The sequence below is a fragment of the Lissotriton vulgaris genome, chromosome 5 (assembly GCF_964263255.1).
Source record: "Lissotriton vulgaris chromosome 5, aLisVul1.2, whole genome shotgun sequence".
Classification (NCBI taxonomy): Eukaryota; Metazoa; Chordata; class Amphibia; order Caudata; family Salamandridae; genus Lissotriton; species Lissotriton vulgaris.
In genome coordinates this window covers 887,396,777-887,422,498 of record NC_141693.1, presented here as the reverse complement: position 1 = coordinate 887,422,498, position 25,722 = coordinate 887,396,777, and the positions used below count along the sequence as shown (strand labels likewise).

Genomic DNA, 25,722 nt, shown 5'->3' with positions numbered 1-25,722 from the left:
CCGAATGATGTCCATACAGTCAGAAGGCAAGTGCAGGTAGCCAAACTCTAAGACTTCAGGAGCCAGATCGCCAGGTTGAGCTGTTGCGGATCTGGATGCTGAATGTCGCCATGGCTCTGCGTCAGAAGGCTGGGTGTGAGACGTAGCCTCTGATGCAGTACCACGGACAGTTCTAGAAACGTGGTGTACCATGGTTGGCGAGCCCACGTTGGAGCAGCCAGGATGAGAGTCATTGAGTGCTGCCTGAGCTTGCGTGCCACCAGCGGTATCAGAGGTGCTGGGGGAAAAGCGTACGCAAATTTGCCTGACCAGTTCATCCATATCGCATTGCCCTGCGACTGTGGTTGTGGGAACCTGGCGGCGAAGCTTTGGCATTTTGCGTTCTCCCTTGTGGCGAACAGGTCCATCTCTGGATGACCCGACCTTTGGAAGTACGGTTGGAGTACTGATGGATGTATCTCCCACTCGTGCATTTGGTGGCTGTGCCTGCTGAGCAGGTCCGCCATCTGATTGTCTTTGCCCGGGAGGTGTTCTGCCATGAGGAAGATGTTCCTCTGAATGGCCCACTTCCACATGCTTTGAGCCAGATGAGACAGCTGCGGAGAGTGTGTTCCTCCCTGCTTTTGAATGTAGTACATGGCTGTCATGTTGTCCGTCCGGATCAACACAACCTTGTTGCACAGATGTACTTTGAAGGCTTTGAGTGCCATGAAGATCGTCATCAGTTCGAGAACATTGATGTGCATCTTCCGTTGCTGGTGCGTCCATAGTCCCTGCACCGTGTAATGGAGTACATGAGCCACCCATCCCTGGAGAGAGGCGTCCGTTGTCAGGATGATCTGTGGCACAGGCTCTTGGAACGGTCGGCCCTTGCAAAGGTTTCGTGGATTCCACCAATGCAGAGAGTTGTATGCCGGACCGCTCACCAACACTAGGTCTTTGAGCTGCCCGTGAGCCTGAGTCCACTGACGTGCTAAGCACTCCTGAAGCGAACGCATATGTAGCCTCGCGTGCGGGACTATGGAAATGCAGGAGGCCATCATGCCTATCAACTGCATGAACACTCTTGCTGGAAGCGAGTGTTGAGGTCTGAATTTCTGTATCAGCGATTGAATGCTGCTGACCCTCACTGAATTTGGCTGTGCTGTGGCCGCCAGAGTGTTTATGATCGCACCCAGATACTGCCGTACGTGGGCGGGCTGGAGGTGGGATTTTGGGTAATTCAGTGAGAATCCCAGATCGTGCAGGAGGTGAATGGTGTGGGACATGTGGGCGGCACACTGCTGGGCTGACTTCGCTTGGATGAGCCAGTCGTCCAGATAAAGGTAGACGTGGATGTTCCGTCTCCTGAGATGCGCCGCCACTGTCGCCAGGCCCTTTGTGAACACCCTGGGTGCCGTGGTGACACCGAAAGGCAAAACCTTGAACTTGTAGTGCTGGTTTTGTATGGTGAAACTGAGGTATTTCCTGTGTGAAGGGTGCAGTGGAATGTGAAAGTACGCATCCTTTAGGTCTAAAGTTGCGAGAAAATCCCCCTGTCTGAGCAACGGGAGCACCTGCTGCAGGGTCAGCATATGGAAGTGCTCCGACAGGATGTAGTAGTTGAGTGGCCGGAGGATGGGCCTGAGGGACCGGTCCTTATTTGGTATTAAGAAGTACAGGGAGTATACCCCTGTGCCTCTCTCCTGCAGTGGCACGAGCTCTATTGCTCCTTTTTGCAGCATGACGGTGACCTCCTGCTGCAATAAGTGCAAGTGCTCGACCGACATAGGACGGTGTCTTGGGGGCATGTTGGGTGGAGTGGATGTTAACTCCAAACAATAACCGTATTGGATAAGTTTTCTGACCCACCTGTCCGTGGTGATGGACTTCCAGACAGGCAGGAACTGCTGGAGTCTCCCCCCGACCGGTGTTGTATGGTCGGGGGCAGTGACAAGGCGTCACTGTTTGCTGGTGGCAGAGGATCAGGAGGTGTTGTTTCCACGTCCTCTGCCCTTGGCGCTGTTGCCACGATATCCACCTCGACTTTTGTTGGTGTAAGTGGTCTGCATGTTGCCCTTGTAGTATTGCGTGTACTGGGAGAGCTGGCCCCTGGAAACGCCTCTAGCGCTGGAGCGACGAAAAGACCCACCCCGAAACTGCTAAGACTGTAAGGCACCCATGGATTTTGCAGTCTTAGTGTCCTTTTTTATCTTTGAGGGTGGTGTCAACCTCTGGGCCAAACAGGTGATCTGGGTTAACTGTTTGGTTCAGGATGGTGGTTTGGGTTTCTGGCTTAAATCCAGAGATTCTCAGCCAGGCATGTCGCCGAAGCATAACACTAGTGTTTATAGCTCTGGCAGCGGTATCAGCTAGGTCCAGGGCGCACTTAATTGAAGCGTTAGAGATTAGCTTCCCTTCCTGAATCAGCATCTCAGCCCCTTCCTTGTATTGATCAGGCAGGTGTTGCAACAGGGTCTCCAGTGTATCGTAGTGTGCCCTGTCATAGCGCGCCAGAAGCGCTTGTGTGTTAGAAATGCGCCAGATTTTGGCTGCCTGTGCTGCTACCCTCTTCCCCGAAGCCTCAAAGACCTTGGATTCTTTGTCTGGGGGAGGAGCATCACCCGTAGTCTGAGAATTAGCCCTCTTCCGGGCATTTGAGACGACAAGGGAGTCTAGAGGCAACTGTCCTTTGATGTAGGTAGGATCAGTAGGCGCCGACTTGTATTTCTTGTCAATCCTAGGGTTTATCACCCTTGCCCTGGTAGGTTCTTTAAAGATCTCAGCAGCATGCTTTAAAACACCTTTCAGCATAGGCAGAGTCTTAACAGTCTTTTCAGAGACTGAAAAGGTGTCAAAGAGGAAATCTACATCCACAGGGTCAGCATGTAGCTGGACGTTGTGATTGTTAGCTGCCCGTTCAATGAGGGCATTGAAAGCTGTAGAGTCTTCTGTAGGGGACGTTTTAGCAGAAAAAAGTTGAGGGTCTTGTCCTGATTGAGGATCCCCAGGGTCACCACCAGCTACCCAGGGTTCATTGGTATCCTCAGGGTCTGTATAGACAGGATAACTGTATTCATCCTCATCATCTCCCTCACCAGTGTCCACATCTGAGTAAGAGGGCGACACATCATGAGTCTGTGGGGAAAGGGGTTCCACCAAGACCGGAGAGCGAGCAGAGTCCTTCTTTTTCTTGAGAGGGATCTTGTAAGACTCCAGTTGGGGTTCTGGGGTGATTTTCCGCTTCAGGAGGGAAAGCCTGCCCGTTTCGGCGTCGATGAAGTGTTCCTGACGCTCGTCCCCTGAAGGTCGTCGAGGTCGCGGGCCGTGGACCACCGATGACGCCTTCGGCGCCGAGGAGACCTTTTCGGGCACGCCGGCCGCCGCCTTAGGAGCGAAAGCCTTCGGCGCCGTCTTAGGCGGCAACGTGAAGTGGATTGGCGTGGACGCCGCAAGTGGTTTCTCCACAGGTTTCGCAGGCGGAGGATCCTTCGGATCGACCGACGCGGTGCCTTCACGGATGCGCTGCAGTGAGTCCGTCACCTTCTTGGTGAACGCGGCGGATGGGCGCGCCGGTTCAATGGAATCCTTCGAGGCCACTTTTGGAGTCGACCCTCGGGGCGCGGCGCCCTTGGCCTTGTCCTGTGGACGCGGGGTCGTGAGACCCTTGGGGTCATCGAGACGCTTCTTCGGGTCACCGAGAGTCTTCTTTGGCTCGCCGACAGCCTTCTTCGGGTCGCCGAGGCTTTTGCCGGTGTCGATCGTCTTCGGCGCCGACGCGCCCTTCTCGACCACCTTCACCTTAGTCTTCGGCGCGGCAGACTTCGTCTCGACGCCCTTGACTTGAGCCTTCGGCTCGACAGCCACCTTCGGCTTCTTCGGCGCCGAAGCCTCCGAGGCCTTGGAGCCGACCAAAGCGATGCGCTCTTTCGGTTTCGAGGCTGGCACCTGCGCAGTATCTGGCGTCGAGACTGTAGGTTTCTCTTTCGGTTTCGTTTTGCCAGGGAATGGCTCGGCAACAATGTCCGTGGCCGAGCCCGAACGCGGGGCCGTGGAACCCATAGCGAGATCTTGGGTAAGGCCCGAAGGCCATCCCTCGACCTGGGCCTCATAAATCGGCACGGCCCCAGAGTCAGTTTGAGGAAGCTCCTCATCCGAGCTATCCTCCATGGCCCCGAGGGCCCCGTCGTCGTCCCCTACCTCTTCGACGACTTCTTCGCCCTGGAACATCTCAGCATCTGTGTCGTAGTCATCGTCGACGTCCGACGCAGGGTTTGATTCGGAAATGTCCTGGATAGATTCGTCCTAGACTTCCCCTGCATCGAAGATGTCCACAGGCGCCGGAGCAGATTGCTGGGCCTCCTGGCGTGCAGCTCGTCGAAGCTTAAGCGTCTTCTTGGACCTGAAGCGTGAACAAGCCATACACTTGTCCTCATTGTGGTCCGGGGACAGACACTTGTTGAACACCGGGTGGACGTCGATGTGGGGGTACTTCGAGTTACAGACCGGACATCTCTTGAATGGACTTCGGTCCATGATGGACGGTCGATAGGTCAGGAGCGTCGACTGGGCCTTCCGCGCCGAGAGCACTCGGGAGTAGATAAACCGGCTCGGAATCGAGCTAGAAGAAGTAATGCCGAACGCAAGACAATACCGACGTATAGACTAAAGACCTTTTGGTCTCAAGAAAGTTTTCAATCGATTCCGACAAGAGGGAATCAAAGACATCCGAACCCAATGGCGGAAAAAAACAATCTGAGGATGAAGTCGATGCCCATGCGCACTGTAGTCCACGGGAGGAGCCACCTATCTCGTGATACTTCGAAGACTCTTCCAGGACAACAATGTGCAATCATCCGGAACCAACACTAGTCGGCGATCTATGCACAGATATGAATTCAGCAGCCCACATGCCTCGAACGTTGCAGTAGTGTGGTGTATCACGGTTGTCTGGCCCAAGTTGGAGCAACTAGAATGATAGTGAGGGAATGTAGCTGAAGTTTGCGCACCACTAGTGGAAGCAGTGGGAGAGGTGGAAAAGTGTACTCAAATTTGCCGGACCAGTTAATCCATATCGTATTGCCTTTGGACAGCGTGTGTGGATACCTGGCAGCAAAGCTTGGGCGTTTTCGTGGGTGGCGAAGAGGTCTATCTGAGGTTGTCCCCACATTTGAAAGAACGGTTGAAGAACTTGTGGATGAAGTTCCCACTCGTGGATTTGTTGTGTTTGATGACTTAACGGATCGGCTATGGTGTTTTGTACCCCTGGAACATGTTGGGCTAGAAGGAAGATGTTCAGAGGTATAGCCCATCTCCATATCTGCTGCGCTAACTGAGAGAGTTGCAGGGAGTGTGTCCCTCCTTGTTTATGTAGTACATGGCTGTCATGTTGTCTATGCGGACTAAGACAGCTCTGCCCAATATGTGCTTTTGGAATGCTTTTAGGGCTAGAAAAATGGCTAGTAACTCCAGGTGGTTAATGTGGAGTAATTTTTGTTGCTGTGTCCACCTTCCCTGCTTGGTGTGCTGCAGGAGGTGGGCTCCCCAGCCAGAGAGGGATGCGTCTGCTGTCATAACTATTTGGGGAACTGGCTCTAGGAACGGTCAGCCCTTGGAAAGGTTTTTGGTGTTCCACCATTGCAGAGAGCGGTGTGTTCGACCGTCTACCAACACTAGGTCTGTTAATTGACCTTGAGCCTGGTTCCATTGTCGTGCTAGGCATTCTTGAAGAGGACGCATCTGTAGTCTTGCATGAGGCACTATGAATATGCAAGAGGCCATCATTCCTATGAGTTGCATGAACACTCGAGCTGGAAGAGAGTGTTGCGGTTGGAATTTGGTTAGAAGAGCTTGCATATTTGTTATCCTGGCAGGTGAGGGATAAGCTAGAGCTGTCAAGGTGTTTACTGTGGCACCTCGATATTGTTGTACGTGGGACGGTTGCAGGTGGGACTTGTTGTGGTTTACTGTGAACCCCAAGTCGTGGAGTAACTGGATGGTGGTGTGAGTGTGTTGTACACACTGTCTGTATGAGCTGGCTTTTATGAGCCAGTCATCGAGATATGGGAAGACGTGAATGTGCTGCTTTCTTAAGTGCGCTGCCACTACTGCAAGGCACTTGGTAAACACTCTTGGTGCTGTTGTGACCCTGAATGGGAGTACTTTGAATTGATAGTGCTGACCGTCTAGTACAAATCTGAGGTTCTTTCTGTGAGCTGTGTGAATGGGAATGTGGAAATAGGCGTCCTTGAGATCTATAGTAGAAAGGAAGTAGTTTTGAAAAAGGAGAGGAAGAACCTGTTGTAGTGTGACCATATGGAAGTGGTCTGATTGTATGTACAGGTTCAGTGGTCTGAGGTCAAGAATAGGCCTTAGAGAGCTGTCCTTTTTTGGGATAAGAAAGTATAGGGAATAAACTCCCTTGTTTTGTTGATGCATTGGAACTGGTGCTATTGCGCTTTTTTGTAGGAGGAATATTACCTCCTACCTGAGCAATACCAAATGTTCTTGTGACATTGGGCGTTGTTTGGGTGGTATGTTTGGGGGTAGATGTTAGTTCGAGACAGTAACCTGCTTGAATTATTTGTTGCACCTACCTGTCTGATGTGATGTTGTTCCAGACAGGAAGGAATTGTTGTAGTCTTCCCCCAACTGGAGGTGAATGTGGTGGGGGAAGTGGAGGGAAGTCATTGGGCAGGGGTGGAGGAAGAGCAAAAGTTGTTAGTGATGCCTCTGCCTTTATTGTTGTTGCCCCTGTAACCCCTTCTTTGGTAGCCTCTACTGTAGGTGGATTGGGTAGGGGCGTTGTAAGAAGTGGAGGGGCTATCTGAAGAGTAGCCTCTATCGGTACCTCTATATGATGAGCAACGAAAAGAACGTCTGGGAGCTTGTGGTTGCAAGGCTCCCATAGATTTAGCGATATCCGTATCCTTTTTCATTTTTTCAAGGGATACTTCCACATTAGGTCCAAATAAATGTTGCTCATCAGAGGGTTGATTGAGTATGGCACTTTGTACTTCTGGTTTGAAACCTGAAATGCGTAGCCAGGCATGTCTTTGTTCAGAACTGCCTAAATGGTTGGAATTCTTGGCTCATTAAGGTTGATATACCAGAACACATGTACTCCCGACCATCAAAGATGGCCAACGACCACAGCCATCACTGTCGTTAACACTAGAAGGGATGTGATAAAGCGGAAGGATTGCACAGTAAATTGAAAGTGTTCCTGGTCTACTTTGAACTGTACATAACAATAATGGCACTGCAGCATGGCCAATGGCGCCATCTAGTCTCCTGCGTCCATAGCTGACATGATCTGAATAAGCCTTTTGAACCTATGCTTCCTCAGAAAGGCGTTCACTGGGTGGAGGTCCAACATAGGCCTGAGACCAGTTTCCTTCTTCAGAATGGGGAAGTATTTTTCTTATCCGAGTTTGGTACCCACTCAATGGCATCCTTGAACCACATAAGGTTGACCTCCTGCATCAGGACTGCGTAGTGCTCTTTCAAAAGTCAACCCAGTGTGGGAGGAAGGTGGGATGCGGAGGAGAGGAAGGGTAGAGCATAGCCCCTTTGAACAATTTGTAAGACCTCCCTGTCCGATGTGACAGCTCCCCAGCCAAGGAGGAAATTAAATATTCTGTATGCTGTTGGCCAGGTTTGCACCCTAACTAAAGCAGTCTGGTCGCCACTGCAACAAGAGGCAGAATGAATTTGAGGATTTTGAGGATTAATGCCCCTGCTGGCTTGAATGGTTTCTGTCGATGCCATGTCCACGGTCTCAAAAGAAATGGGTTGGCTGTTGTGGATATGCAGGTGTCCCATTAGGGACACTTGCATATCCCCAGAAAAACCAGTACATTCATCCAGGCATGCCTTCTGAGCACAGTACTGGGGCTCTGTCGATGCAGTCTGTAGTGTTCAGGGCAGCTTGGAGTACATATTTAACTGAATCTTGCTCAAAATGCATCATTTGGGCCTATGAAGCCCTAAGTGAGGGCCGGAAATATGTCAATGATCATATCCCATAATGCATGGGTGTACCTACCCAATTGATCGATCCAAGTTCTAAATTCCAAAAGCATCAAGTGTATTTGAATCCCTATCCGTAGGAATGGGAAGTACCAGTCACTGTGAGCTGGGCTATGTTGCTTAGCCACAGACCGACAGACTGACAGATATGAGGATGGCTTGCACCATGTAGCCATAAGGGCATCATTAAATTGCAATAGAAGCTTAATGAAACTGGCTGTGGTTGAAGAATCTCATTAAATGCATTTGTTTTTGTCTAAATACTGTGCAACTGCAATTCTACTGTTTCAACTGCACATCACTGCAAATTAAGCATTTTCCTCTGTTCGTGGCCCAAGTGGAAAGTCTAGCTCTGTTTCAGGCGATGTGTCTAGCCCAGTGGCATTTAGCAAGTTCAAATACAATGCATCCTCCATATAATAGGGGGTAGCAATCTGTTGACTTCTTCATCATCATTAGTGTCCTGGGGGACACTGGGTTCCTTTTGAACTGGATCTGAATCAGAGCTATAAAGAGCATTCATACTCTTTGGTACTGTCATTGAGGCAGAAGGCTTGATTGAATCCAGCTGTATAACCATTGGTTATGCTTTATTGATTTCATAGTGTAACATAGGCCTGGAGCAAGCCAAAGTCAGTTTGGGGTGAGAGACCAGCATTAGGATTGGATCATTAATTGGTGACACCGGTCCTTGTCGGTCTAGGTATGGAAGGAACCGGCATGGACTTTGGCACTGGAGTAGAAGTTAGTACGGGAGTTGGTATGGGCCCAGTAGAGATTCCAAGGGGGCAAAGGTTTTTAGGTTAGACCTACTGGTGGAAGTCTGACTACAGAGTAATAGGGATCCATGTGTCCTGAAGACATGCCAAAGGGAGTCTGAATTGCACCAAAACTATGCAGCTTTGTCTCTTTGAAGGTGCTATTTGCTGTGAGGTCCAAGATTTGAGGGGGATCTTGAGGCACGCTGGCACCAATTGCAGGATTGGTGCTGATACATCAGGAGAGTGCAACCTTTAGCTCCCTAGACACCAAGACCCAGGGAGGGGGTTGAGTCCCACATGGTCTTCTGACACTTATGCCTGGACTTTGACTTACTTGATGACCTCAAGTGGGAAGTGGACTTTTTGCTGGAACAGCCTCCTGACTGGAAGCACGATTGGGTCTGCAGCTCCCGGAATAGAAATCACGCTGTCTCCTAGCTTCTTTCCCACTCCAAATAGGGATATTGGTATCAATAGACCATAACCTCTTCCTTTGTTCGGCAACGTGGAGTTTAGCCTCCCATAGCCCAATCACCATAAGCAGGCCTCATACGGGTCAGTGAACAACATCTGCTTCCTGCAGTCTTGGCGCAGCTTGAATCCTGTTGTTTTCAGTGGGGACATCATTCTCTAAAGCACTGTGAACGTTTTTTTGAGTCGCAGCAAAGTTAGGAGCGGGGCTACGGATCTGCATACAAGGACATGGAAAGAATGGAACTGAGATCAGCGTGCATCAGTGGTGCTTATATGTGGCTCTATTCCATTACTTCCAGGGCAGTATGGAGTCACTGCGGATCAATACAGTGCCATCTCCCAGTACAGAGAAACACTGCTAGCAAAATGATCTGGATACCAGTCTGGCACCTGGAAATATTCAAGAGTTGAGGAATATGTGTTTAGAAGTAGCCTTCAGAACCCTGAGATATACCAATGGAAAAGAGGGGAGTGAAATCAAACAACAGAAAGGTACACTAAATAGATGACAAGACAAATTTAAAAAAAATTAAATTGTTCCATCAAGCAAGCTTTAAAAAAAATTCCAATACTCTCCTTCTTGGAAATATTTTTTGGGGTGGAGAATATTGATGGAACTTCTTATCTATTACAATAGTGGTGCCTCTAAATTCTAACTAATTTGGCAAATAAACTACGACATAAGTGCGCATAAAAGAGTTACTGTTATGTAATCTGCCCCTGCTACTAATCTGTTCTCTTTCACACTTGCACCTCTTTTCTTGTTCTCATTGGGAACTTTGTTCTCGTTATCAAGGTTTGGTTATATAAAAGCAAACTGGGATATACAAGCAATGTTAAAATTTCATTTAAACAAAAACAGCAACTTTGGTGGATAATATACTTGAATATTTTTTTCTAAAACAGGACATCTTTTAGGTTAAACAAAACATAACAAAGAACTCATACTTTTCTCTGCATTCTGGAAAGATTTTTCCGTTTCTCTTTGCAAGTCATGAACTTCTTTTTGACATTGAGATCCTCTGTATCTTTTTTTACTTCGACTTCCTTTATTCTTAAATGCAGTAAAACCTGTAACATCTGAAATGAAAACATATATTTCCTTTTTTTTAAATTAATTTTTTTTAGATTTTCCCGAAAAAGTCAGTGCAAGCAAAACATTAATTCTGCATTATTGCCAGATATTTATAAAACATCACATTTGAACACAGTAAAAGAAGAAAAAGATAAAGGAAAAGTGAAGATTGAGAAGGAAGGAAGAATTGTTTATAGAAGACTAGCTTACCCGTCACGCGTTGCTGCGATCTCAGAAGAAAGGCAATGTAAGGAAACTTGTTATGATAACATTCAATTTACATTGTGTCATTTTTATTGAAACTTATTCATTTTAATATGGAAAGCAGTTTAAAGTGTTTTAATTCTGTTTATTTATTTCCGTGCTTGTGGATACGTTTTTTTTTGTTTTTCTGTCTGGTGCGTACACGAATAAATCAGAAGGTTTTCCGATGCGTGAGCTGGCCACATACAGTTGTCCATGTGAGAAGCACGGATTCTACAAATCTAGTCCACACACTTACAGCGATTGTCCTTGTGCTTTGTTGGTGGTCAATGCAAAAGCGAGTCGCACCGGAAACTGTAAACGTTGCGTACACGAATAAATCAGAAGGTTTTCCGACGCGTGAGCTGGCCACATACAGTTGTCCATGTGAGAAGCACGGATTCTCCAAATCTAGTCCACACACTTGCAGCGATTGTCCTTGTGCTTTGTTGATAGTCAATGCAAAAGCGAGTCGCACCGGAAACTGTAAACGTGCAGTATTGGAAAGATTATGAGGGCCCTGGGGCCCGATATTTAACAATTTTTTTGTTGTTGCCAGAAACCTTCGCGGAGTGTACTCAACAACTTCCCAAAGTTTCATGCCGATCGGATGAATGGTGTAGTAATGCATAAAGGACAAACAGACAGACATACCTTCGTTTTTATATATATATAGAAAAAAAAACTGAAAAAAAGATTAAGAGGGATAGATTCAAAAGCTTGTTTAAATCTGTTATATTCACATTACGACATAAAGGTTTAATACAGCCATCTATATCCAGTGTATAGGAGACCAAATCCTTTCCACCTTTTTGATTGATGGGGATCCCCTGGCCTTGGTAACTGCAGTTTCACATTCATAAGTTTGATGAAGCAAAGCCCAGAATTCAGTTATTCTGGGCGGTGTGAAATCAATCCATACCCCGGCGATACAGAAGTGTACTATTAGAAGTGAAATTTGAGAATTGAGACTGGCATTCCCTCAAGTTTATAGCCAATCAGTATTTTCTTGTAATTCAAGCAGAATTCAAGCCCCAGTTGGGCTGACATAAATTGAAATAGATTATCACACAATTCTTTTAGCCAGGACATTCACCAAACACATGGACTATGTCGGCCGCATGAAGGCGACACTTGGGCAGTATGACCGCGGAGGGGTTCTAGATGATGCCCACTTTGAAATGCGCTCAGGTGTATGATAGAGCATACAAACTGTCCTAAATTGCTGCAGCTTAAGGTTAACAGAGATTGAGGACTGATCTAGTGTTGCGAAGGCATCCTGTTTTTCAGTAACCGTCACTACAGTCCCAAGGTGCCATATATTTCCATCAAATGCAAACAAACATTATTTTGAGGATTCTTCCCGACAACATGCAAGAGGACCAGCTGGAATAAAACTATGAGCTGTGCCGAAAGTAAGGGTGCTTTACTTGCAATTGTAGTTCTCAGTTACGTTGATCCTAAATATTGATAAACCTAAAAATATTTGCCTGAGTCCAATGGGATGCTGCAACACTTACAGTTTTAAAAAGCATCAAACACTAATAAAATGTAGCATCAATATTGGTTTATAAAGAAAAAGCCAATAGCCTTTAGAATCAATGAGGCATTATTCCACCTAACTCATTGGTTCTGTTTTCAACTTGATCAAACTAAGTTTTTCTTGAAAGGATAGTTGGGTGAATATGTTATCAAAGACGAGGCACAACATAAATGGGAATGAAAATGATACCTGAAGGCATCGGATTGTGAAATGTAGAGCTGAAGATTGATAAGCTATGCACACTAGTTTTTCTTCAAAGTAAGTCTTTTCGAGTCACAGGACCTAGTGACTCCACAGACTAGTGGTATTGTGCATGGGGCATCAGCTCCCTTGTTAGATTGTTTTTCTCACACAGAGGGTGGAAGTGGAGGTAGAACCTACATATACAGTGAAGATGTCAATGCTTAACAGAGTATTAAAGATAAGGAAAGGATATCTGCAACAACGTCTGGCGACCAGGGAGGCGGGTGGACTCATGTGAATCAACAGTATGATATACTACGAATAGATGCTTTCAGCGTAAGTAGCATTTTCAGTTTGTCCCAAGTGTGGCTGTAGACATACATGCTGTGCATAGACTGTAAAGCAGTCCTCCTTAAAGTGGTGGCTTAGCCTGAGGATGTTGCAGAAGACTGGAAAAGTGTAGGTAGGACAGCCTGACCAACTCTAGGTTGTTGTCTGGCTAAGACAGCCACACAGTAGTGTTTGGTAAAGGTATGCTGGGTAGAGCAAGTTTCCGCTTTACAGATGTTAGCTAATGGTATATGTTGGACCTGGGGATTTTCCAGGCAGGTTTATTATCCCAAAACTTTTTGCCTTCCACTGCCTATTTGTCTGACATTTGATGTGTTGGCTTTAGGGCTCTGGGCACTTCACCACTGCTAATCAGCACTAAAGTCCATGTGCTATGCCCCCTAATTGTATGATTGGTTTATACTGGTTTGGCATATGTGATTTACTTGTAAGTCCCATGGGCATGCAACCAGGGCCTGTAAATTAAATGCTACTAGTGGGCCTACAGCACCACTTGTGCCACCCACAGAAGTAGCCTTTCAAACGTGCCTCAGGCCTGCCAATGCAGGGCCTGTGTACGCAATTTACTGCCACTTTAACTTGGCATTTAAAGCTACTTGCCAATCCCTAAACTCCCCTTTTATTACACATAGGTTCCCCTAAGGTAGGATCTAAGTAGTCATATTGGCAGAGTGCTCTGTAAGTAAAAGGTAGGACATGTGCATTAATGTGCGGCATGTCCTGTTCCTCACTGCTGTGAGGCCTACTCCTCTGATAAGCTAGCATCGGGAATTTCCCTTATACAATTTTTAATGGAAATTCTTGATCAGAAAAGAATGAGAAGGGATGAAGGGAGAAGAAGCTTTCACGCTGACCCTAGACGCTGAGATCCCGGCCTGCCGAAAATCCAGCACGCAGTGGTCGGACATTCGTCGTGAGGTGTCCAACTCGAGACCAAGACAGGGTCCTTCATTCTCACCCATCAGATAATGGGGTTGGCTCTTTCCTAGGGGATTCTTGGCTTTACAGCTACATACATGTTAGGTACACTTAGATAGGGTTTGAATCTTAGGAATACGCTTGAATATTGACATGTATCGATATGCCTGCATATATTTACTGTTTCAGTACCATGGTAGATTTCTACCTTTTATTTACTCTGTCGGTGCTTGTAATCTTATATATCTATTTCTGTCTAATGATTATTGCAGCAAACATGTTTTATACTAGAATGACACTAGTTTAATAAATGCTTATTGAAAACTTTCCCATCGTTTATTCTGTGTATCTCTCTGAGACTAAGTGAGCACGATTTACTGAGAGAAAGGTACTGCACTGTTTCCACGATCCCTGAAGTTTCAAGGCTTGTCATGTTTGATAGCTCCCAGAACTATTTGCTACTTGGTAAAGTTAGGGGGTTCATGGTGGTAATGCGAGCTAGCTGGTCTAAAGGCCAACGCATCCTTTGAGTGTATCTGGAATCAGTCTGGACACCAATCCCTTAGTTTTTGTTGTCTAAACATGCATATCCTATCTATTATTAGGAACTACACGACACCCCCAAAGTCACAAGCACAAGAGTAGAACCTGGGGGAATGGAGTTCTCATTAGTGGACTTATTGATATGTCCTGCTGAGCAGGTCTTCCAGATCGTTGTCCACCTCTGGGATGAGAAGATATATTCTGTGACTTATTGCCCACTACCAGATGCTCTGGGCTGCACTGGACAGCGGCCCCTTGTTTTAAAGAAAAACATTGCAGTTGTGTTGTCTGTGCGTATCAGGAATGTTTTGTCCTGTATAAGAAGATGAAATATCCGGAGAGCAAGCTATATAGACATCAGCTCCAGGTGGCTGATGTGAAGGGACAATTGAGTTTAGACGGGGTAAACCCAAAAAAACTCGAGGACCTGGGTCACTAAGTACAGTACAGAAAAGAGTGGTCCGAGTTTTCGCAGTTATTTCTAAATATTCAGCTCTTTTTACATGAACAAACGTTCACCACATATATGTAACACTACGTATTCTTAAACAGAGTGAACAATAAAGCTTACAATATTCAAAATCTGATTGTATTTATTTTTACAATCGTGTTCATTGTGAATTGCTGAATCACAAAAGTAACTTTTTTTCTCTTTTAAAGTATATAAGCATAATTTCCAAAACATCACAGCGATAGTGCTCTCAGTGAAGGAAGGAAGGGATGTGATCGGGTTTGTGTGGAACTGGGTAAAGGTGGTGTGACATTGGTAGTATAACATTAAAATCAGTAGGCCTTTACACTTAAGCTAGTACACATGTTCCCTAATCACATCACACATAGGCTTGACAAATCCAAATGGTGTGCTGGGTTGGTGTGGTCTACGTTTCGACCCCTATGGAAATGGAAGGGTTATTCTTGCCTCATGTTGGGGTCTTCATCAGGAAATAAATGTGAGCACATTGATGTAACGGTCGGCGTCTGCACCGTCACTGCTTGGGCCAGCGTGGGCTCCTAAAGATTTTGGGCATTGCTCATGTGGATGAGCATACTCTTGCACTTATTTCGCGTACTTGGGCCTAACTTCTTAATTCAGCGCGTGCCTGGCACCATTCTGCTGCTTGGTCAGCGTTTACTTCAGTTCACTGACATCTCGCTGGTGATTGGCCTAGACCCGCCAAGCCCCCAGGACTAGCATCCAGCAGCGGCACCGCGAGATAATTATGACTCACCGTGCCAGTATCTCGAGCAGCCGACAGAAGTAAACGCTGACCAAGCAGTGACGGTGCAGACGCCGACCGTTACATCAATGTGCTCACATTTATTTCCTGATGAAGAACCCAACATGAGGCAAGAATAACCCTTCCATTTCCATAGGGGTCGAAACGTAGACCACACCAACCCAGCACACCATAGGATTAAATACAATGGATTTGTCAAGCCTATGTGTGATGTGATTAGGGAACATGTGTACTAGCTTAAGTGTAAAGGCCTACTGATTTTAATGTGATTCTACCAATGTCACACCACCTTTACCCAGTCCCTCACAAACCCGATCACATCCCTTCCTTCCTTTACTGAGAGCACTATCGCTGTGATGTTTTGAAAATTATGCTTATATACTTTAAAAGATAAAAAAAGATATTTTTGTGATGCAGCAATTCACAATGAACATGATTGTAAAAATAAATACAATCAGATTTTGAATATTGTAAGCTTTATTGTTCACTCTGTTTAAGTATGCATAGTGTTACATATATGTGGTGAACGTTTTTTCATGTAAAAAGAGCTGAATATTTAGAAATAACTGCGAAAACTAGGACCACTCTTTTCTGTACTGTACTGATGTGAAGGGACTGCGGGGCAGACGTCCACTTTCCCAGAACAGTGAGGTGACTAAGATGTGCGCCTCAGCCGATAAGTGAGGCTCGTTTGTCTTCCACCACTGTAGAGAGCGATGTGTGCGGTTCTAAACCAACATAAGATCCTCTAGATTACATTTCTCTTGAGACCACTGTGCCGTTAATCACTCTTGCCGCATGTGCAGTATGGCATGAGGAACGGTGGCTATGCAAGCGCATCTCAGTTCTGTCACCCGCCGATCTGGCTGAAAAAGAGGACACAAGCTTTGGAAGGCTTGCACTCGTGCCAAACGGGGGAAAGCCTTCCCCACCCATGAGTCTAGGATGGCCGAGACGAAGGACTGCATTTGAAGAGGTTGGAGGTGGTATTTGGTCAGATTGATTGTGAAACTTAGACTGTGTAAGGTCTGAATGGTGGGCTGGCTGTGCGCTAGGTATATTTTAAGCGTTGTTGATTCTGGCACAGACGCTCAAGGCTTTGTGGAGGACTTGGGTGCCTAATGTGGAATGCGGGTCCGGTCTGCCTCGGAATTGCGGTGTCGATCATGGCAGAGTGTGGAGCACCAGAGGACTCTGGACGGGAGCTGGAAGCTGGTGTCTCCATTTGGTGAGTAGAAGGGGTACCAGTACTACTGTGGTCTTTGGCAGATGGTGGGCCGGCAGAGGCTCTTCTCTCTTGATGCCTGCCTGTCAACACTTTCTGGTGAAAAGGCTGCTTTAACTTCGGTGCCGGCAGCATCTAGTTGCTTGAAATCAGACTCCTTTCACCCACCGAAGAGGTCCAGGGTAGCTTTCTCCTCTAGTTTGTGCATCATGGTGGCTGAGGTGATTAGATGAGTGCACCGGTTCCGAAGGGTCTTTTTGATTTGGTCTACCCGCATGGCGTTCAAACTTCAGAAAGTAATACTGGTTTGTGGAGAAATTTGCTGACAAGTCCGTCTTGGCAAACATTCCTCTAGGTTAGTGAGCAATAAACCTACCCGGAAACGGTTACTTGCAAGTGGATAAAAGGTATTTAGGAAATAAAAAATCCATTTGGACTTTATATATTGGGTGGGGATTATCATCTGAACTTCAGGGCGAAGGATAGCTCTAGTAATGGTAGTACATTACTAGGAAAACAGAGGTCCATTTAGTGCTTGAAGTATCTGCTTGAATGTTTGGACTGAGCAGAATGGAAACCGGCATTGGCAAAGCAAACATATGTGACCTAAACAACCTGATGTGATTTAAAAAATATAGTTTTATTGCAAGCATATGCCACAAAACACACACACAGAGCACACTGCTGACTAAACGTAGCAGTCATATCATATGCTTTCAATAAAAATTTGAATACAAAAAATTAAAACATTACATAGAAAACAGTCTAGGTACTTTCTACTGGTAGGTGTACTCAATACAGGTAGAGACCCCCCTTTCGAGTTTTAATGCACAACATGTGAAAATGCGATTATTAATTGATTCTGAGAACACGTATTGGCGTAACCTGAACACATAATTTACAAACACACAAAGATGACAAATAGTAAACAAATAAATAATGGCAAGAAAATACCCACTAGCAACATATTGGCCTGTATCCTTTGCTCTAAAGAGCTTTTTGTTTAAGTAGATGTGCACATGTAATCAGGCACAATACACAGGTTTAGCATGCACACATATACAAACACATAAAACACTAGTACAAGTTCACAAATAAGTGCAAGTTGATACAAGCATGTAGGTGTGTGCAGGCACTTGCACACACTGGTATGGTTAAACTTGTTTTGAGTATTCACAAGCAAATAAAATGTGCAGTGGGTTGACTACAAGCTTGTGTGGATGCACACACAGGATCACCTCTGTCTGTTTACTCTCCTTGACACTCTCTCATAGACATTCTCTGACATATAGCTGCACCTACGAACTTACACTACCTCATTCATTACACACTGGCTCTCAGACAAACTCAGACTGGCATACTACAAGTTCTCAAACATATGCATACTCACACTGGCAGCTGTACAGACACAGACCTACATGTGAAGAATTAATCTGGCACCTCATACACATGTGACACGTGCACACACAGAGGAGATCGACACGTATACTCGTTCATGTGCACACTCAAAGCTGCTTTACAAGCTTGGTCAAAAGATATGCAGTCTCATTTAATTGCCGGTCATCGAGCATTCTGCCTAGCTTCTGAAGTGAAACTACTGACATCACATGGCGGACATACTGCCTTGCCAAAGGTGTCTTTTTCATTTACATGAACTGTTGTTGATGACAGGTGAAAAAGTGAAGAGTGTTAGGCAATGGCCCCCTTCTGGAAGTGTCAGACTCAAGTATGATCAGTTGCCTGAATGAAGGTACATTAAGCAGAAATCTTATCTGGAAGTTTCTGGTAATATTTTTTTCTGTTCACCTGTAATCAGTTATATCGCTTTTCAGCAAAATATAGAACGATATAAGCAAGAAAGGGTATCCATTTAAAAGTGTTGGTATCCCACACGATCATATGTGTTGAGCTTCGAGCTTATAGAAAAGATGTTTCGGCCAATTCATGCTCCTGAGAAGCAAATTATAAAATTATACTTGTATAAAGTAAAAACAAGGAAGAAGGTGGCAACCAAGGTCGTGAAAGGGAGGAGTGAAAACATTATTACATCAGACAGTGAAAACAGGCGGCAGCAGGAGATCCAAGCCTTCCACACTGACCATTTTCTCTCTCATTCTCGGATGCAAAGACATAGAGGGAGAGGGCGGCTGGCAGCAAGAGAGCGACAAAAACATTACAGCTGATAATGGGCATAGAGGCTGTGGCATAACAGGAAAATACATACAAGACGCCTATCCATCTTCATGGGGCGGCCTTTTGCTATTGTAGTGCGTTTTTTGTGAAGTGGTAAAGATGGGGCGGCTGTCGGCAAGAAAACTTACAATGATGAAGGCATTAATCAGGTAAAATTTGGAGGCAAACAGGACTACTATTCTCAACGTTTTAGCTCTTCTATTGCATATTATTTCAGTACAAAATCTGAAAAAAAGTCATATACGTATTTAGCCAATGAAGCAACGAGTTGTGACATAAGTCCAGAGTAAAAAAATAGAGGTAAAGTTCCTAAGTTGGTAATCTCATTACAGGGTAACCTATGGATTGTCCAAAACCAAAACAAGCATTTGCAATGCAATAGGTCTCGCAATAGGAAAGTTTGAGTTATTGGTATTGTAAATGACACATTTTTTATTTATGTGTTGGTTTTGAAAATAGCGAAATTAATAGCTTTGTCATTTACAATGCCAATAGTTTAAACTTTCGCAAATGTGACACCTATAGCATTTGTAATGCAATATGTGTTGTATTTACGTGACTTAGATGTATTGATATTACAAATAACAATGGCTTTAATTTGTTTTGAATAATTAATACTTAAATAAAAGTTATTGTAATTTATAATGGCAATAGCTTAAACTTTTGTAAATAACTTTTGTGAAGATTATGTTCAGTGTATTTTATTAAAAATCCAAGAACAGAAGTGAAATATTAACATCTTTTTGGGACATTTGTAATGAAGCTTGAAACATTGAGAGAACATATTTGAACCAGTTGTTGCTGAATGGTTGCACAGATTGATGCTGTGGTGGCGCTGAGGAATGTTGTGGTGGCGACGAGTGATGCTGTAGCGTTCAGTGATGCTGTGGTAGCGCATAGTGATGTTGTGGTGCCCCTGAGTGATGCTGTGGTGGTGATGATTGATGCTGTGGTGATGCGATAGATAGAGTGAGTGCGATAGATAGTGTAATTATGTGGCGTGCAATTATGCGGCACTGTAAAGATGTAGCATATAATTATGTGGCACTGAGTGGTATTTGGAGTGCATGTTGCATTGAGAGCAGTGTAATTATGTGTCGTGTAATAATGTGGCACTGAGTGCTATTTGGAGTGTATGTTGTATTGAGTAGAGTGTAATTATGTTGCGTGTATTTACGTGGCACTAAGTGGTAGTATGAAGAGTGTATGTTGTATTCAGCAGAGTGTAATTGTGTGGCGTGTAATTATGTGGCACTGAGTGGTATTGTTTGGAGTGTATGTTGCATTGAGTGCAGTGTAATTATGTAGGATATAATTATGTGGCACCGAGTGGTATTGTGTGGAGTGTATGTTGTATTCAGTAGAGTAATTGTGTGGTGTGTAATTAAGTGGCACTCAGTGGTATTGTTTGAAGTGTATGTTGCATTTAGTGCAGTGTAATTATGTAGCATACAATTATATGGCGCTGAGTGGTATTGTGTGGAGTGTATGTTGTATTCAGTAGAGTGTAATTATGTGGCATGTAATTATGTGGCCCTGAGTGGTATTTGGAGTGTATGTTGCATTGAGTGCAGTGTAATTATGTGGCGTGTAATTATGTGGCACTGAGTGGTATTATGAGGAGTGTATGTGGTATTCAGTAGAGTGTAAATATGTGTCGTGTAATTATGTGGCACTGAGTGGTATTGTGTGGTGTGTTGCATTCAGTGGAGTGTAATTATGTTGTGTGTAATTATGTGGCACTGAGTGGTATATGGAGTGTATGTTGCATTGAGTGCAGTGTAATTATGTTGTGTGTAATTATGTGGCACTGAGTGGTATTTGGAGAGTATGTTTCATTGAGTGCAGTGTAATTATGAGGTGTGTAATTATGTGGCACTGAGTGGTATTTGGAGTGTATGTTGCATTGAGTGGCTTGTAATTACGTGACACTGAGTGGTATTTGGAGTGTATGTTGCATTGAGTGCAGTGTAATTATGTGGCGTGTAATGTGGCACTGAGTGGTATTTGGAGTGTATGTTGCATTGAGTGCAGTGTACTTATGTGGCGTGTAATTATGTGGCACTGAGTGGTATTTGGAGTGTATGTTGTGTTGAGCGCAGTGTAATTATGTAGCATATAATTATGTGGCACCGAGTGGTATTGTGTGGAGTGTATGTTGTATTCAGTAGAGTAATTGTGTGGAGTGTAATTAAGTGGCACTGAGTGGTATTGTTTGAAGTGTATGTTGCATTTAGTGCAGTGTAATTATGTAGCATACAATTATATGGCACTGAGTGGTATTGTGTGGAGTGTATGTTGTATTCAGTAGAGTGTAATTATGTGGCATGTAATTATGTGGCACTGAGTGGTATTATGAGGAGTGTATGTGGTATTCAGTAGAGTGTAAATATGTGTCGTGTAATTATGTGGCACTGAGTGGTATTGTGTGGTGTGTTGCATTCAGTGGAGTGTAATGATGTTGTGTGTAATTATGTGGCACTGAGTGGTATATGGAGTGTATGTTGCATTGAGTGCAGTGTAATTATGTTGCGTGTAATTATGTGGCACTGAGTGGTATTTGGTGTGTATGTTGCATTGAGTGCAGTGTAATTATGAGGTGTGTAATTATGTGGCACTGAGTGGTATTTGGAGTGTATGTTGCATTGAGTGGCGTGTAATTACGTGACACAGTGGTATTTGGAGTGTATGTTGCATTGAGTGCAGTGTAATTATGTGGCGTGTAATGTGGCACTGAGTGGTATTTGGAGTGTATGTTGCATTGAGTGCAGTGTACTTATGTGGCGTGTAATTATGTGGCACTGAGTGGTATTTGGAGTGTATGTTGTGTTGAGCGCAGTGTAATTATGTAGCATATAATTATGTGGCACTGAGTGGTATTGTGTTGGGTGTGTGTTGCATTCAGTAGAGTGTAATTGTGTGGCGTGTAATTTCGTTGCCACTGAGTGGTATTGTTTGGAGTGTATGTTGCAATGAGTGCAGTGTAATTATGTACCATATAATTATGTGGCACTGAGTGGTATTGTGTTGGGTGTGTGTTGCATTCAGTAGAGTAATTGTGTGGCGTGTAATTATGTGGAACTGAGTGGTATTTGGAGTGTATGTTGTCTTGAGCGCAGTGTAATTATGTAGCATATAATTATGTGGCACCGAGTGGTATTGTGTGGAGTGTATGTTGTATTCAGTAGAGTAATTGTGTGGAGTGTAATTAAGTGGCACTGAGTGGCATTGTTTGAAGTGTATGTTGCATTTAGTGCAGTGTAATTATGTAGCATACAATTATATGGCACTGAGTGATATTGTGTGGAGTGTATGTTGTATTCAGTAGAATGTAATTATGTGGCATGTAATTATGTGGCACTGAGTGGTATTTGGAGTGTATGTTGCATTGAGTGCAGTGTAATTATGTGGCGTGTAATTATGTGGCACTGAGTGGTATTATGAGGAGTGTATGTGGTATTCAGTAGAGTGTAAATATGTGTCGTGTAATTATGTGGCACTGAGTGTTATTGTGTGGTGTGTTGCATTCAGTGGAGTGTAATGATGTTGTGTGTAATTATGTGGCACTGAGTGGTATATGGAGTGTATGTTGCATTGAGTGCAGTGTAATTATGTTGCGTGTACATATGTGGCACTGAGTGGTATTTGGAGTGTATGTTGCATTGAGTGCAGTGTAATTATGAGGTGTGTAATTATGTGGCACTGAGTGGTATTTGGAGTCTATGTTGCATTGAGTGCAGTGTAATTATGTGGCGTGTAATGTGGCACTGAGTGGTATTTGGAGTGTACGTTGCATTGAGTGCAGTGTAATTATGTGGCGTGTAATGTGGCACTGAGTGGTACTTGGAGTGTATGTTGCATTGAGTGCAGTGTACTTATGTGGCGTGTAATTATGTGGCACTGAGTGGTATTTGGAGTGTATGTTGTGTTGAGCGCAGTGTAATTATGTAGCATATAATTATGTGGCACTGAGTGGTATTGTGTTGGGTGTGTGTTGCATTCAGTAGAGTGTAATTGTGTGGCGTGTAATTTCGTTGCCACTGAGTGGTATTGTTTGGAGTGTATGTTGCAATGAGTGCAGTGTAATTATGTACCATATAATTATGTGGCACTGAGTGGTATTGTTTTGGGTGTGTGTTGCATTCAGTAGAGTGTAATTATGTGGCACTGAGTGGTATTTGGAGTGTATGTTGCATTGAGTGCAGTGTAATTATGTGGCGTGTAATTAATGTGGCACTGTGTGGTATTTGGAGTGGTGGTTGTGGACGTGGTGGTGGGTGTGGTGGTGGACATGGTGGTGGACGCTGTGGTGGTGGATGTGGTGGATGTGGTGGATGTGGTGGTGGTGGACGTTGTGGATGTGGTGGTGCATGTAGTGGTGGTGGACGCGGTGGTGGTGGACGTGGTGGTGGTGGACGTGGTGGTGGTGGATGTGGTAGTGCTGGACGTGGTGGTAGTGCTGGACGTGGTGGTGGATGTGGTAGTGCTGGACGTGGTGGTAGTGCTGGACGTGGTGGTAGTGCTGGACGTGGTGGTGGTGGTGGACGTGAAGGTGGACGTGAAGGTGGACGTGGTGGTGGACGTGGTGGTGGATGTAGGGGTGGTGGATGTGGTGGTGGTGGACGACATGGTGGTGGATGTGGTGGACGTGGTGGTGGATGTAGGGGTGGTGGATGTGGTGGTGGTGGATGTGGTGGTGGTGGACGACATGGTGGTGGATGTGGTGGACATGGTGGTGGACGACGTGGTGGTGGTGGGGGACGTGGTGGTGGGGGACGTGGTGGTGGGGGACGTGGTGGTGGGGGACGTGGTGGTGGGGGACTTGGTGGTGGGGGACTTGGTGGTGGGGGACTTGGTGGTGGGGGACTTGGTGGTGGGGGACTTGGTGGTGGGGGACTTGGTGGTGGGGGACTTGGTGGTGGGGGACTTGGTGGTGGGGGACTTGGTGGTGGGGGACTTGGTGGTGGGGGACTTGGTGGTGGGGGACTTGGTGGTGGGGGACTTGGTGGTGGGGGACTTGGTGGTGGGGGACGTGGTGGTGGGGGACGTGGTGGTGGGGGACGTGGTGGTGGGGGACGTGGTGGTGGACGTGGTGGTGGTGGACGTGGTGGTGGACGTGGTGGTGGACGTGGTGGTGGACGTGGTGGTGGTGGTGGACATGGTGGTGGAAGGGGTGGTGGACTTGGTGGTGGACGTGGTGGTGGTAGTGGATGTGGTGGTGGAGGTAGACGTGGTGGTGGAGGTAGACATGGTGGTGGAGGTAGACGTGGTGGTAGTGGACGTGGTAGTGGCCTTGTGGTGGTGGCTGTGGTGGTGGACATGGTGATAGTGGATGTGGTGGACATGGTGGTGGACGTGGTGGTGGTGGAGATGGGTGTGGTGGTGGACATGGTGGTGGTGGATATGGTGTTGGTGGACGTAGTGGTGGTGGTTGTGGACGTAGTGGTGGTGGTTGTGGACGTGGTGGAAGTGATAGTGGCCTCGTGGTGGTGGACATGGTGGTGGTGGACGTGGTGGTGGTAGATGTGGTGGTGGTGGATGTGGTGGATGTGGTGGAGGATGTGGTGGACGTGGTGGTGGTGGATGTGGTGGACATGGTGGTGGTGGGTGGACGTGGTGGTGTTGGACATGGTGTTGGTAGACGTAATGGTGGTGTTGGTGGACGTAGTCGTGGTGGATGTGGTGGTGGTGGCAGTGGTGGTGGACGTGGTGGTAGTGGATGTGGTGGTGGATGTGGTGGTGGTGGATGTGGTGGTGGTGGTGGACATGGAGGAGGTGGTAGTGGTAGTGGTGGACATGGTGGTGGTGGACGTGGTGGTGGTGGACGTGGTGGTGGTGGACGTGGTGGTGGTGGACATGGTGGTGGTGGTAGTGGTAGTGGTGGTGGACGTGGTGGTGGAGGTGGGACTGGTGGTGACGCTTCGCCTGGTCCTCTGTGCTCCTTGCTACAATCCCACTCCCTGCTTTCTATCACGAAAAGAAAACCCCACTGTACAGTAGGAGAACATTACGGTAGCAATAAGGAGCTAAGCTCTCTCGTAATATTATAAAAACAGCGAGAAAACTCCGTTTGTGGCACGAATCACAAACAGGGCTCCGTTTCAGCAGGAACAGGGCATTTAGAAAAATGTTTAGCGCAAAGACACACACACATGCACCAAAGCTGCAGCATTGCTGTCTATTAAAGTGGAATATGCTTATTTTAGTAGTATTACCAGGTGGTTTTATGCCACCGGGATACAAGATTGTTTCCAGACCACGTCTTGTATTTTACTACCTAATGCACTGTGACTTGTCGTCTTGGTGCTCGATCATGTCATTTGAGCCAAACTGACCTTTGTTGTGCGCTTGTCTTATAAATCGCTATATGCAACCTTCTAAGGCAGATTCAATGAGGGTTACTTACTCACTGCATGTCACTAGGAAATTACCGCCTAAACCTCACCCAGCTGCAGAGAGCAAAAAAAAAATAATGGAATGGAATTACCTACACAGCATTGACCATGGAAACTTGAAAGCTCTTGACACTACATTTTCAGTACTGAGTTTTGGTAAAATACATTTCTAGTCTCGTCAACTAAACTACATTGACCTCGTAGAAATGAATTGATAAAGGGAAGATTAGGGGTGGGTAATGGCTGTCTCAGTTACCGTGCACCATGTGGTAACCTTAGAAACTAGGAGTGCATGTGAGTAGGTCATCCACTGCCAGTATTTTGTTTCGTATTCTTCTCATTTGTAGATGTATAGTCAGATACGAGAACTAAGGACTACAAGTCCTAGAATGCAGCGAGCTCTTAACACATGAGGATAATGTTCTATGCATCAGACTACAGTTAATTGGTCCTGCGTACATTGCAGCCGAGAGGCTGCACACAGCTGTACACATTCTGGTGTCGGGTAATCAGAGGCACAGCAGGGCACAGTGTTGGGCACAGTGTTGGGCACAGCTGCCTGGGCCGTTT

At 45.8% G+C, this 25,722-nt stretch overlaps 1 protein-coding gene across 2 annotated transcripts in view; it reads right to left on the bottom strand.

Annotated features, from left to right (window-relative positions):
- The window catches only part of NOC3L (NOC3 like DNA replication regulator), a 468,680-nt gene that overhangs the window by 196,989 nt on the left and 245,969 nt on the right, over window positions 1-25,722 (bottom strand). For both annotated transcript variants that reach the window (XM_086922466.1, XM_086922467.1), the window contains exon 11: window positions 10,194-10,325. In XM_086922466.1, coding sequence (XP_086778592.1) covers window positions 10,194-10,325 — 132 coding nt within the window. The remainder of the gene's footprint in view (window positions 1-10,193; window positions 10,326-25,722) is intronic.